The sequence below is a fragment of the Barbus barbus genome (genome assembly GCF_936440315.1).
Source record: "Barbus barbus genome assembly, chromosome: 28".
NCBI lineage: Eukaryota > Metazoa > Chordata > Actinopteri > Cypriniformes > Cyprinidae > Barbus > Barbus barbus.
In genome coordinates this window covers 23,620,462-23,634,016 of record NC_136756.1, presented here as the reverse complement: position 1 = coordinate 23,634,016, position 13,555 = coordinate 23,620,462, and the positions used below count along the sequence as shown (strand labels likewise).

Sequence of the window (13,555 nt, the reverse complement as noted above, 5' to 3'; positions counted from 1 at the left end):
GTAATGTGCATGTGCATGATGCATTTTGTTTTCACAAATTTGCGTTTTTGTAGTTTGCATATAGGTAGATAATGACGGTACTGTTTTCAAAAACATGCATTTTTAAAAGTGTTTTCAAAAGTTTGCATTTTCAGGCCCCCCCAAAAATTGTTGTCATTTAAAAAATGGCCAAAATGTATAAAACTTTTTTGTTTTTAGTTGTAAAAAATGTACTGTAAACATACCCTAAGATTTACTTGCTATCTATTAAACGGCTTGGCTGTAAGGTAAGAAAACAAGTTAAAAATAAGTTGGAAACAATTGTTCGGAAAAAAAAACTTAAAAAAGAACAATATAATAAACAAGTATTTACTAGTATAAATCTTCAACAGCACAAAAAAATAGAAAACAAACTACTAATAAAAAATCCCTGGATTTACAGCCAGCTTCAGTGTTGTAAACATTCAGTCTTCAAAAATAAAAATACAGATACCATGAAACTGTCGCAAGTAAGCTAAAGTAACGCAACATATTAGGCAAATAAACATAAATTACATTCTAGTGTAATCTAGTCAAATAGTTCACCCAAAAAATTTTAATTCTGTTATTTACTACTGTTGTTCCAAACCTTTCTTCTGCTGAACAGAAGAAGCGCAGAAGAAACACATAAGGTTTGGAATGACATAAGGGTGAGTAAACAATGACAGAATGACAGAAGCTGACTGGCAAAGCTATGGCAATGCTGGAGTTAGAATATGTGAATAAAACAGCAATGCAAACAAAGGGAATAAAGCCACATCTACACCACTGATGAGTCCATGTAAATGGTACAGCATTTTATTAGTATTTGACTTTTAATGGCTTTGGCTTTGGTGTTACAAACGTTACTTATACGAGCAGTTCTAGAAAATACAGGAGAGCTCTGTCAAATTTTATCGCAAATAACTTCATCAGCATTTCACAATGTGCATAAGTTAAGGTTATCAAAATAATTTATATCCTGAGACACATAAAAGTTTACATGAACATATCTCTATAAAAAAAAGTCCAGTGTGCTTGTCTTCCAAATGAGATCTGTGATTTGCAGATGTAAGAACTGAGGCTTTTGTGAAACATTCTTTTGATTCAAAATAACTGAAACAATCAAGATTCAACTCAAGTCGAATGATTCAGATATGGCTATCCCACATGCAGCATACATTTACTGTTGTTATTTTTTTGGCGATTTGCAGTCCTGAATGTAACAATCTGGAGAAATGTAGGCTATCAGAGTGACAGTAAATAAGGTACGAAAGTATACCGGTACTTTCCCAGTGACAACTATTCTATCTTTTATTTCTGAGTGCACTTAATTCCCCTGATAAATTTGGATTTTAAAGAGTGAAATATAGACGTTTCTATATATTGAGAAGCACTCTCAGGTTGTTTAAAAATAAGCATAAAGATCACAAAGACTATAACTACCATTGATGAGAAAGGAATCCCTTTTCAGTTAAAGTGCAATAGGCCACATACACTCTAAAAAGTGCTGGGTTAAATACAACCCACCACTGGGTAAAATATGGACGAACCCAGCGGTTGGGTTAAACACTTAACCCAACTGTTGGTTGAAAACAACCCAGCATGTGTTCTGCCCAGTATTTACCCAGCACTGGGTTGTATTTAACCCAGCATTTTTTAGAGTGTTCTTTTCAAAAGGCAATAATTTTGCAAAACTACACCATGTTAGAACTTCCACCATGTTTTGGAAAAGGATTCTTGTAGAGCTCATTATTTTAAAACAAACTTAATCATATTGATTCCAGCAATCTATTATGTTTCCATTTAACAGTAATCACACACCCTGTTCAGTTTTTGAACATGGAATTTGTCCTTCCACATTGCAAATGTGGGTCTTGTATCTCATTCCACATCACAAAAATCATGTGTGGCAGAAATCTGTGGACTAAAATGATTTCTCTGTAGAAGCAAGGGTGAAATTTATCAACGTTCTCAAAGGGGACATGCAGACCAGCGGTCCTTACGCCAAAGTGGGATGTAGGTTTGAGGCCAGCCTTTTCCAAACACATTCCCATGTAAACATCATCAATGGGCAGCAGATCTATCGAGTGAGACATGTTGTAGATCGTTTTAGCCGTGAAGCTGGAGAGAAGAAAGCCTCCTCCACCACAGTACGGAGGATACCTTTCAGACTCCTGTACTTGCACCGGGACAAAGTATTTGCTTGAACGTTGTCTGATAGGGCCTACATTCTGGATGAGGTGCCCAGTGAAGAGATGTTTACTTCCATCATTGCCTGTCTGACCTTGAAGATACTCAACCATGTTAAACGTATTGGCAAATATGTCATCGTCTCCATTTAAAAGAAATCTGACATGTGGGCACCATCTTTCAATCCACTCTAAGAAAAGAATCTGCTTCAGTGTGAGGTTGAAGAAAGAATCATTGAAGTCCCACTGTAAAATGTCCTTTTTCTCACTGTTCTCCAGCTTCAATAGATTATTCAACCTGCGCTTCTCAAAGCCAGTTTTACTCGTTCCGGTTATGAAGACTCTGCGGATCCACACGCCTTTGTGCAGTCTTTCCTCAGCCCATGTTTTCCGCAGAACTTCTCGACGATCGTAATTCTCTGGAGAACTCTTGATGGCCAGCAGAAGAAAGACATCTGCAGAGTTTTGGGGTCCACCACACTTATTAGGCACGTCAAGAAGCATGGGAAAACTCCTACAGTGTCGGTAAAGCAGGAAGTCTTGGATATGATTTGGCAGAGTAGAAAATCCAGTCACATTATAAGCAGACATATTCCGATGACAATGTGAAGACAAAGGCTGGAGAGTTTCAAAGCGAGGCAAATCATTTTGTTGATGGAGCATCTCATGAACCTCTTTGCGGTTCAGTGTCACATCATTTTCAAAGTCATTTTTGTTCATGATAATGACCAGGCACACAACAACTGTCAGAAGTACGGTTATTGTCTGCAACTTTTTCCTTCTCATCTCTGCACCTGTTTAAGAACAGAGCCACAATTCATATTAATGTTACTCAAATACAAGAGTGTTTGAACTTTTGTCAAGAACTTTAGGACATGAATAAGTATCACAGTACAACACATTTGGGAATAATTACAAAATGATTTTAAATTACACATTTAAAAATAAAAGTGTATATATGTGTGTGTTAAGGCATTCAGTCCAGCTGCAATGTTCTGCATACAAGCCATTTAGGAAAGAGTTCGCTGACAGGGTAAATATTAACTTTAAGTTACTAAATTCCCAGTTAGTGAAGTGAAGTGACATACGGCCAAGTATGGTGACCCATACTCGGAATTCGTGCAACGTGCACACACACAGCAGTGAACACACACACACACCGTGAACATACACCCGGAGCAGTGGGCAGCCATTTATGCTGCGGCGCCCGGGGAGCAGTTGGGGGTTCGGTGCCTTGCTCAAGGGCACCTCAGTCGTGGTATTGAGGGTGGAGAGAGCGCTGGACATTCACTCCCCCCACCTACAATTCCTGCCGGCCGGAGACTCGAACCCGCAACCTTCGGATTACAAGTCCGACTCTCTAACCATTAGGCCACGACTTCCCAGTTGCTGGCATATCTCGTTTAACAAAAATCACACACACACTTTTGTTTTTAAATTTAGTTTTCAATAAAAAGAAATATATATACATATACATTATTATTCCCAAATTTGTTTCTAGCCTACTGTGATACACATTCATGTCCTAAAGTTCTTGGCAACAAAATCAGGAAGGAGCATAGGGGTTGAATATCTGAACTCAACAATAGTAGCCTACCAGTACAAAAGAAAACAGTACACAACAAGGATAAAGTTGCAGGGTCATGAGAGCACGGGGAACCTCAGTGTTTCCACTGTACACATGCCAACACGGAAGGCTGTCTGGCTGTGGGTCAAAATGAAATAAATAGTTTTTTAAAAGAAATATATGGAATTAAGCATTTTGATCAATTTTGATTAAGTTGTTATCAATATGAAAATCAGAATAGCATATTCCGAGCTGTTTAAGCTATTTAGGATGTCAAATTGCCAACAAAAATACAGCACAAAGGTTCATTACACAGTATTTCTAAAGCATACATTTACATTACATTAGTAATTTGTTATGTTAATGTTCATTTCAAAATTTACTAATAGGACATTATTAAAATTAAAAGTTGTCTGTTAACATTTGCCTGAGACAAAGATCAATAACACGGTAACAAATGTATTGCTAGTCTTAGTTAATGCATTAACTAACGTTAACTAAAGGAAGTTTATTGTAAAGCATTACCTCAGTCTGAAACAACTGGGCTTCGCAGATGATTTGATAATCAAGCGTCTCGAGGACCGCAGAAATGTGCGCAGCTGCAAATTATGCAGTTTGTTGAGGCGACCAGGATCTAGCACAACGTTTATGTGTTTCTTTCCGCAACTTAACAAACGCGCGCATTTTACTATTATATCCTTACGTCGTAAACATAACTTTGAGGATGGGACTAACAGAAACGGACAAATCATTTTGACGTTTCTTAGAGGGAAAACTAAGAAACGACCTGTAATTGACCATGAAACAAGTGTTTAATATTTTTAATAAAGTTACAGTGAAATAAGACGTTTATTATTATCGTTTAATAAATTGCATCCATTTGGAAAATTACCAATTTCTCATTGGGTGGATCACAGATAAAAGCGGCTACTGGTGAACATGTATCCTTGGCAATAGCACTAGTCTCTCTCAAAACCTTGTTTTCTCTATTACTGGTAATATAATGGTAACTGTAGGCCTAGTAATGATCGTTTTTTATTATTATTTACACACCTGTTTTTTAAGACACAATGCATTCGAGAATCATACCATAAAATGAATAATCTTCATAGCTATAAAAACGAAACCTATACATTACTTTAGCATACTTTGTCGTTGTACTGATCTTGCCACAGGATGATTTTCTGAAAGCAACGATAGAAAACCAACAAAATCTAAACACATTTAAAATGTAGCTTAATTACTGAATTTTTTTTTATTTTTCACCTAGCCTATTAAAAAAATAAACCGAGACTTGCTTGGTCATCTAAACCTCTAAAAGAAACAGATTAAAATATTATTCATCTTACCTGACCGTTAATTATCTTCTTTGGAAAAGGTCACCACAAGTGTTTGAGCTTTGGTTCATGCTGAAATGCACTTACAAAACAACCCACACCCTGTACTCACAGCTCTCTCCTCCTAAAGAGGAAATACACAGCTGTCTCTAGAGGAAACACTGAACATGATGTAGACCAGGGGCTTTGTTTCAAAGTCCTGCTGCTTATCTGGATAACATGATGACCAGTGCAAGGTAGCCAGCTCACCGATTAATTATTTGTACAAACTTTAAAATGTAACCAAATTGATTTATTATGAGTTTCACAGTAAGGCACACTTTTCTTAAGATTAACAAATAAATAAAATAGTGTGTGTGTGTGTGTGTGTTAAACAAAATATTTTTTATTTAGTAACAAAAAAAATTTATATTATGAATGATAAGTTCCAAGAAATACAAGCGAAAAGTAGGATATATTATAGAAAGTTAAGTATAGCCTAAATTGCTAAATTCATGATCATTTGCAGGATAAAAGTCCTCAAACACTGCGGCAAACTGTCAGGAACGGTTCCAGTTGTATTTCCATGTGAGCCTGTTACGGCGTGGCACGATTAAAAACTGTTCTATGTTATGTTGACCCAGTAACATGTGGAACACGGTTAAATCTGTAAAGTTCACTTTAAGATATAGAAATGAGGATGTAAAACAGGATGTGCAATGACTGGAGAAATGGACCCCTCCCCCAAAAGTAAGACGGAAACTGAAGTGAACTGAAAGTCTTAAGAGACTTTTCAGAACTGCTCGTGTGCCAAAAGCTCATCACATAATAAATAGCTATATGTCAACGCAACTGCATTTTCCAGAACTATATGATGGGTAAATGTGACTGCACCTTAGAAAAGGAAGATGCAGAGAATTTGTTGGCAATAAATTTCCTTCTCTGCAAATAATCAGTTGAAAAAAACTTAAGGCGCGTTCACGTCAATAATGTTATCTATATTGACCATACCAGCATGTGATTAACCTTCTGCTTATTATCAGCACACAGCTGACGTCTGCTCCTTTACAAGCTTTTTAAAACAAGCGAGATTCCGTGCATCCGTCAAAACCATTCTTTTCTAGAGTTCACCCTTACAGAGAAATGCATATTTGGTGTGCTGTCCGAGGGGAGGGCTCCGAGCTCAGAATTTTGTCCCGAACCCAAAGTAGCCTACCCCCCTATAGGTTGACAGGAATAGTTGTAAGTGAGGAGAAGGGGTGGCAGATGGAGGGAGGGATCAGTGGCGCCTCCAGGATATTTTTTATAGGGTGGCCGAAAGGAGCCAGTATAAAATGTTAGGGTGGCACAATACAAAAAAAGCGTTGCATGCCTAAATCTAATGCAGACAATAATTTCTGGTGTTACCATTCATTCTGGGAGCATATAAAGTTATAGGCTTCAAAACTTCAGTAGGCTATTACTATTTTCTGTACAGAGCAAAATATTATCTACAATACAGTATACATTATAAAGTGTTACCAACATCAACTACACCTTGGATGATTGAAAATCATACACAGTCAGATAACATTTCTCATACCATAAGATCAACTTGTAACATAAAATGTCAGATACAGAATAAAATCCAAATCAGACAACAAATAAACATTTTAAATTCGTCAATGACAGTTTGTTTGTCATTTTTCTTCATAATACAAAAGCATTTGTAACGCACTAGCTATTAACCACAGTATTCATTCAAAAGTGTTGCCAACATCAATTACACTTATGGTTAACAGAAACAAGACCAGAGGATAACATTTCTCATAAAATAAGATCAACTTAACCACATAAGAAAAAGTCAGATACTTTTTGATACATATAAATATAAACACTTTAGTTCAGACAAACATTCAGGCACATACTTTGAAATTGTTCTCAATGACAATCACTCTTGTAAATACTGTAAACTTGTAAGTGTGTACTAATTGTGAAGTGATACTTCTTGTTCTGCACTAAAGAAACCTAAACAGTCAGAGATCAACATGTGCAATTACCTGCATCTGTCCTTCTTCAGGTCAAGTCATATATTAATGAATATTTGTTATAATACATTCTACATAAGAGATGTGTGTAAGTAAAGAGTTTTTACACATACATACCATCTGCTTGGTCTTCCATCCCCTCTATAAGAGATGCAAAATCACTCCTTTCCATGGTAGCTTCATCTTTCAATTTCTCAATCTATCCATAAAAAAACAGCGTTAATAACAATATCAGAACTTTCGCATTGTCTGTTAAAATATCTTAAAGGGATATTTCACCCAAAAATGAAAATTATGTTATTGTTACTGTTGTTGTTACTCCCCCTCATGTTGTTTCAAACCTGTATGAGTTTCTTCTGCTAAGCATAAAATATATTTTTAAAGACTGCTGGTCATTAGACAGTTGACGGTAGCCTTTGACTTCCATAGTTGCAAAGAAAGAAAAATACCATGGAAGTCAGTGGCGTCACATGTCTGGTTACCAACATTCTTAAGAATATCTTCTTTTGTGTTCAACAGAAGAAAAACTCGTACAGGTTTGGAACAACATAAATGGGAGTAAATGATGACAGAATTTTCATTTTTTGGTTGAACTATCCCTTTAAGTAATGGAAGAAAATAAGACTGAACTGCAATGGCACCTACCACACTTGGCACTTTCAAGAAGCATGGGTACACAAAGATTTTGGAAGTCCCCTTTGATATCCACGATCTCCACTGCTGATTTAATAAAAGATACATATAATTGAAGTATTGATCTCAACAATATACCTTTTAATTAATTTCTAATATCTATCAAAGAGTCAGATGATGTAATAAACTGTAAGTTAGTTTACCATGACAAATTTAAAGGCCAACTGACAACGGTCAAGGAATGCAACAACCAAAATGTTCTTTCAGAGTAAAAAAAAACACATTTGGCTGTTTTTGACATTAATTGCATATTACTTACAAATCCATCTCCTTTTCCTTTAATCCGACCCAGCAACGATGTGAAAGAAGTGACAAAAACAAGCTTTTCAGCACTTGATGGGTAACTGAAAACAGAGCATGTACAATATTAAAACACTTAGCCTATCTGACAGGGCAAACACCACTGGGTAAAATTCAGTGTGGTCGAATATTTTTTTGAATTTATATAATTCGCCCTTCTCCACCAAGTGACCGACACAGAATTTGACGAGCAGTCTTCTGGACTTTAACTTAAATGATCCCGTTTTCCTGTGTTCCTCAGGTAACACTGCTGCTTTGCTTTGAAGTAGAGGTGCAGGCCTCCCTGTTCATTTGGCACTGGAACATGCTAAAGAGTAGCCTATCTGCTGTGACTTACGGATAGATCTGCGTCTGACAGCGAATCCCCTCAAACCAGGTCAGCCAGAGTGAAACGAGCGACTGCCTTCCTCTTCATTTCGATTATTTATCATAAACCCTACAATTGTGTGGAATGCTGTCGGTGCTTAATTTACATATTTTCTGTTTCTGTTGTCAGACATAAATTAATAAAATACTACCCGTCTGTTTGGGTAACAAAAACTGTTCTCATATTGTGACGCGTGTCCAGAGCGCTCGTCAGCGTCGCCCTGGAAACGAAGGAGAACACCTGTGTACCGTTATCACCGGCGGGACCATAGTATGGGACGGCCACACGACTAATCAGCCGCGGGCTTCAAAAGCCACAGCAACACACACAACGGGGAGAGAGATCTCCTGACGGCTCCGAAACTAATGCCTTTCTGTCTCCTTCCTCAGAGAGTATGGAAAGCCAAAGTGGTCATAAACGCCTGCTCTGACGTCTGATTGCATACTGACACGTCAAACGCGTGCGATTTCACAGCAAACGCGCGTCCTGGACCCGCGTTTTGCCATGAAAACGCGCGTTCTTAGCGCGCGCTTTGGGATTGTGTATCAAGTCACCAAAAACGCATGGTTTAGCATAACAGGAAATGGGCGTCGAATACGTGCGTTTGGAGTCGGACAAAACGCACGTTCTGAACGTGTAAACAGGTAAACCAAACAGGCAGAGCAAACGTCTTTTGAAGTATCCACACAGGCGAAAACAACGTGCTCTTTCTGTAGTGTTCTCAAAATGGCACATCAAAAGCGTGTGCTGACTTCATTGCAGATTCTGTCATGTTGTGTCCGCTATATCCTCCTGAGACCCCCCCCCCCCCCAAAAAAAGCTTTGTGAATTTAGTATTTTTTCATGTCATTACATTGTTTAGAGTATTAGAAAAAAATGGAAAATTAACATTTTTGAAAAAATATTTTAATTCATATTTTTTTCTATGTCCTCTGTAGAGGACACTAGAACTAAGTTTTCCTAAAAATAAAATGGCATGAATAGACATCAAAAAGGCAAAAACAATGTTTTTTTTTTTTTAAATCACCAATACATTTTTAGGTTTCAGGATTTTTTTCTTCTAAACTTTGTTTAACTGATGGTTTATGGGGTCTTTTTGACCCCAAATGACTTTTGCTAAATTTTTAAAAAATGTTCCCTTTGTCCAAATGGTATGAAACCTTCTACGGCTCTCAACACTTTCTAGATCTACAAAAAAAAAAAAAAAATTGGAATGATATCTGTTTTTATGTTAGCGTGACAAAATTTGTGACACTCGTGGCTTTCGGGGTCTCTGGAGACCCCGCAATCAAAATAGACAAAATTCATCATCAAAATCAGAAACAACGCAGAACACATCGACAGAAATGGCACAACTAAAGTGGCACACTTCCACCAATGCAAAAAACATCCACAATGCTAAATTATATTGCTCACAACACACACACACACACACACATATAGAGGAACACATTTTTGAGACTATAAAAACTGTTCTCTTATCATTTGTAAAATAAAATCATCCAAAATGCAGTACCACCACAAAAATAAATTGGTGACACTGACACATTGAAAATGTGCACACTCACACACACATTTGTAAGGCTATAATTTGTCAAATAAAATCATCCAAAATGCAGAACCAACACAAATATAAAGTGGTGACACTGACACCGACAATGTGTACTCACACACTCTCTCTCACACACACACACACTTATTGTTCCTCGTTGTTTGATTTCTTTTACTAAATTTTATCTTTTTACTGCTTTATTTGCTCACTTGTTATTGCTGTTCAGTTCATGTGTTCATATGTAATATAACTGTTCATTTCTGTTCATTTTTGTTCCGTTACAGTTAGTAACTGAAATGTTGATTAAAATTGTAGAATTATATTAAAAATAGATAATTGAAATAAATGATAAAATCTTAAGACTCCAACATTTCTCTTTGTAACATTTTGTTCAGGTTTGATTCTAATCATAATGTAACATTATTGAAAAACTGGGGGTTTTTCAGTACAAAAAATACTAAACTTTGACAAAAAATATTTTATTTTTGTTATAATTGTGATTTTATAATATTTAGATATGAATCCAACTGAATCCAACTTGTGATATTTTTTTATTTTAAAACTGCGTTTTCCAATAAAATGGGTATAAATGTTACATTAAATCATTTAAAATGATCCATGTTATCCCCATGAATGAAAGTTAGAAATCTGGGCCTTTTATAAAGTGAATTTTACATGAAATGCTGTTTTTTGTAAATTTGTAATTTAAATAAATATTTATTTATAGAAATTTAAAAGATATCATAAATCCTCCAAAAACTGCACAAATGTTGAGTAAAAACATTAACAAACAGAGTAAAATTACATTTGTAAAAAAAAAAAACTATTATCTTGTTACAAAATTAAATGTTATTGTCTGGGGTCTCTGGAGACCCCAAAAAAAACTATAGGGTACAGAGATTTAAACCATCAGAGTGTTAAGGATGATTCTCAACTATGTTATAAAATATATAACAAAATGATTTGATATACCATTTTGTTTTATGCAATATGTCTGTACAAATTTCCTTAAACTGGTTTTCCCATTAAACACAGTGTATCTTTACACTGTCTCTAATTTGCATATTAATGTGTTGCTGTTGGGACAGCATGTTGAAAAAAGAATTCATAATGGGAGTAATAATTGGCCAGATGTTCATAACAATATATAATATTTCATAAGAAAATTCATATATATAATTTATTTTTCTATTCAATTGTTATGTCTCCCAAAATGACATGACATAAACTCCCTTAATAATCATTAAAAGCTGTCACTCATCTTAGTTTGCAAACTCAAAAAACTCTATTATAGTCAGCTCCTTACACTGCACAGTGAATCTCTAATTTACAGTGTCTACACTTTGTTTGTTATAATGAGTGGATACGTCTGTCTGTGATACATTACTCAACGCAACCAAACAGTTGTGAGTACATTAGAAACCTTTGAAGCTCCTTCAGTGCAAACACAAATATGCTGATCGGCATATTTGTGTTATAAAATTGTAAATATAGCCAAACAGTATTGTATTATGTGAGTATTGTATCGGTTACTTACGTAACCTCGGTTCCCCGAAATGAGGGACGGAGACATTGCTATGGGAAATACATTTTCCTCGAATACTACTGAAGCCTTATTGAATCACGCCAGTGAAACTGACCGATGGCATTGAAGCGCGCGAAATATGAGCGGGAATCCCACTCTATATAAGGCAGTGCTTGTACGTCATCTATTCAGAATCTTTGACTGAAGCAACTTGCATTCTAAGATCCTGAGCTCGGTGACATGGCAATAAGAGCAATGTCTCATCCCTCATTTCGGGGAACCGAGGTTACGTAAGTAACTGAGAGCATTGCCCTTCAATTCGGTCACTTCTACATTGCTATGGGAACGTCCTTGGAGAATAAGATAGACGATCTTAGAGCCAGGATTAGTTTCCAACGGGACATTAGGGACTGTAATATCCTTTGTTTGTCCGAAACATGGCTTTCGTCCTCTGTCCCGGACACTGCTGTTATGCCAAGTGATAACTCCGTTTTACGGATGGACAGAACAGCAGAGGCCGGTAAATCCAGGGGTGGAGGTGTGTGTTTCATGATTAACAAGAAATGGTGTGATCCCAGGAATATCTCAATTCTGTCGCGTTCCTGCTCGCCTCATCTGGAACATCTTTCCATTTCTTGCTTGCATTTTATCTGCCCCGGGAGTTTTCATCGATCATTGTTACTGCTGTGTACATTCCACCACAGGCAGACACCGGCTTGGCTTTGTCTAAGCTCCAGGATGTGCTCAGCGGCTACATTAACAAACATCCTGACACTGCCTTTATCACTGCGGGAGACTTCAACAAAGCTAGCCTCAGGCAGGTCATGCCGAACTTTCACCAACATGTATCCTGTCTAACTAGAGGACCGAATACACTGGATCATTGCTACATTCAGTTTAAGAATGCCTACAAAAAGCCACCATTTTCCTCACACCGGAATATAAACAAAGGCTCGTTCAGGATCCCCCGGTGCAGAGAGTAGTGACGCGCTGGTCCTCCCACTCAGAGGCGATGTTGCAGGCGGCTCTTGATGACGTCGACTGGGACATGTTCCGGGCGAATCCAACTGACGTCAGTGAGTTCACGGATGTAGCATTAAGCTTTGTAAACACGCTAACCGAGCAAACTACAGAAACAATAACTATAAGGACATTCTCCAATCAGAAACCGTGGGTAGACAGAACTATCCATGCTGCGGTTAACAAACGCACTGCTGCTTACAATGAGGCTCTTCTGACCGGGAATATTAGCGAGTACAAAGCATCGTGCTATGCTCTCCGACGTGCAGTAAGAGCCGCCAAACACAGATACAGAGAGAGAATTGAGTCTCATTTCCAGCTCAATGACTCTCGACGGATGGGGCAGGGACTGAGGACCATCTGTGCCTTCGGAAACAAATCCTCCGCTGAGGTGAGAGCAGATCCGTTGCTGGCCGATGAGTTAAACAGCTTCTACAGCCGCTTCGATTGCAACGGTGGCGGCGCGACTCTGCCATCCAGCGCGTCAGGAAGCAGCAGGCAGAGCAGCGATAATCCTGTAATCACCGTGTCAGAGGATGAGGTTCGGAGGGCGCTAAAGAAAGTGAACGTCAGGAAAGCAGCCGGACCTGAGGTCCTGTGTTCTGAGTGTTCTGCGCTGATCAGCTCGCTGGTTTGTTCACGTCCATCTTTAATGAGTCCCTTGCTACCTCCGTGGTTCCCATCTCATTCAAAAAATCCATCATTATCCCTGTGCCAAAGAACAATAAACCCTCTTGCCTGAATGACTATCGCCCAGTTGCCCTCACATCAATAGTCATGAAGGTTTTTGAGAGACTTGTAAAGAGCCACATTTTCTCCTCCATACCCGTTACTTTGGACCCTCTTAAGTTTGCCTATCGCCCCAATAGATCTACGGACGATGCCATCGCTCACGTCCTCCACTCTTCCCTCACACACATGGACAGCAACAATGGGAATTATGTAAGGCTGCTATTCATTGACTATAGCTCAGCTTTCAATACTATAGTCCCCATCAAG

General features: G+C 37.8%; 1 protein-coding gene across 1 annotated transcript; it reads right to left on the bottom strand.

Annotated features, from left to right (window-relative positions):
• Window positions 1–794: 794 nt before the first annotated feature.
• On the bottom strand, window positions 795–7,813 carry LOC306848335 (N-acetyllactosaminide beta-1,3-N-acetylglucosaminyltransferase 3-like). The gene is made up of 3 exons (XM_079382817.1): window positions 7,745–7,813; window positions 7,217–7,298; window positions 795–2,983 (listed from the first exon to the last, which is right to left on the bottom strand). Exons 2-3 carry the CDS (start codon window positions 7,269–7,271, stop codon window positions 1,827–1,829), a joined length of 1,212 nt encoding a protein of 403 aa, XP_079238943.1. The 5' UTR covers window positions 7,272–7,298; window positions 7,745–7,813; the 3' UTR covers window positions 795–1,826.
• Between the last annotated feature and the right edge of the window lie 5,742 nt (window positions 7,814–13,555).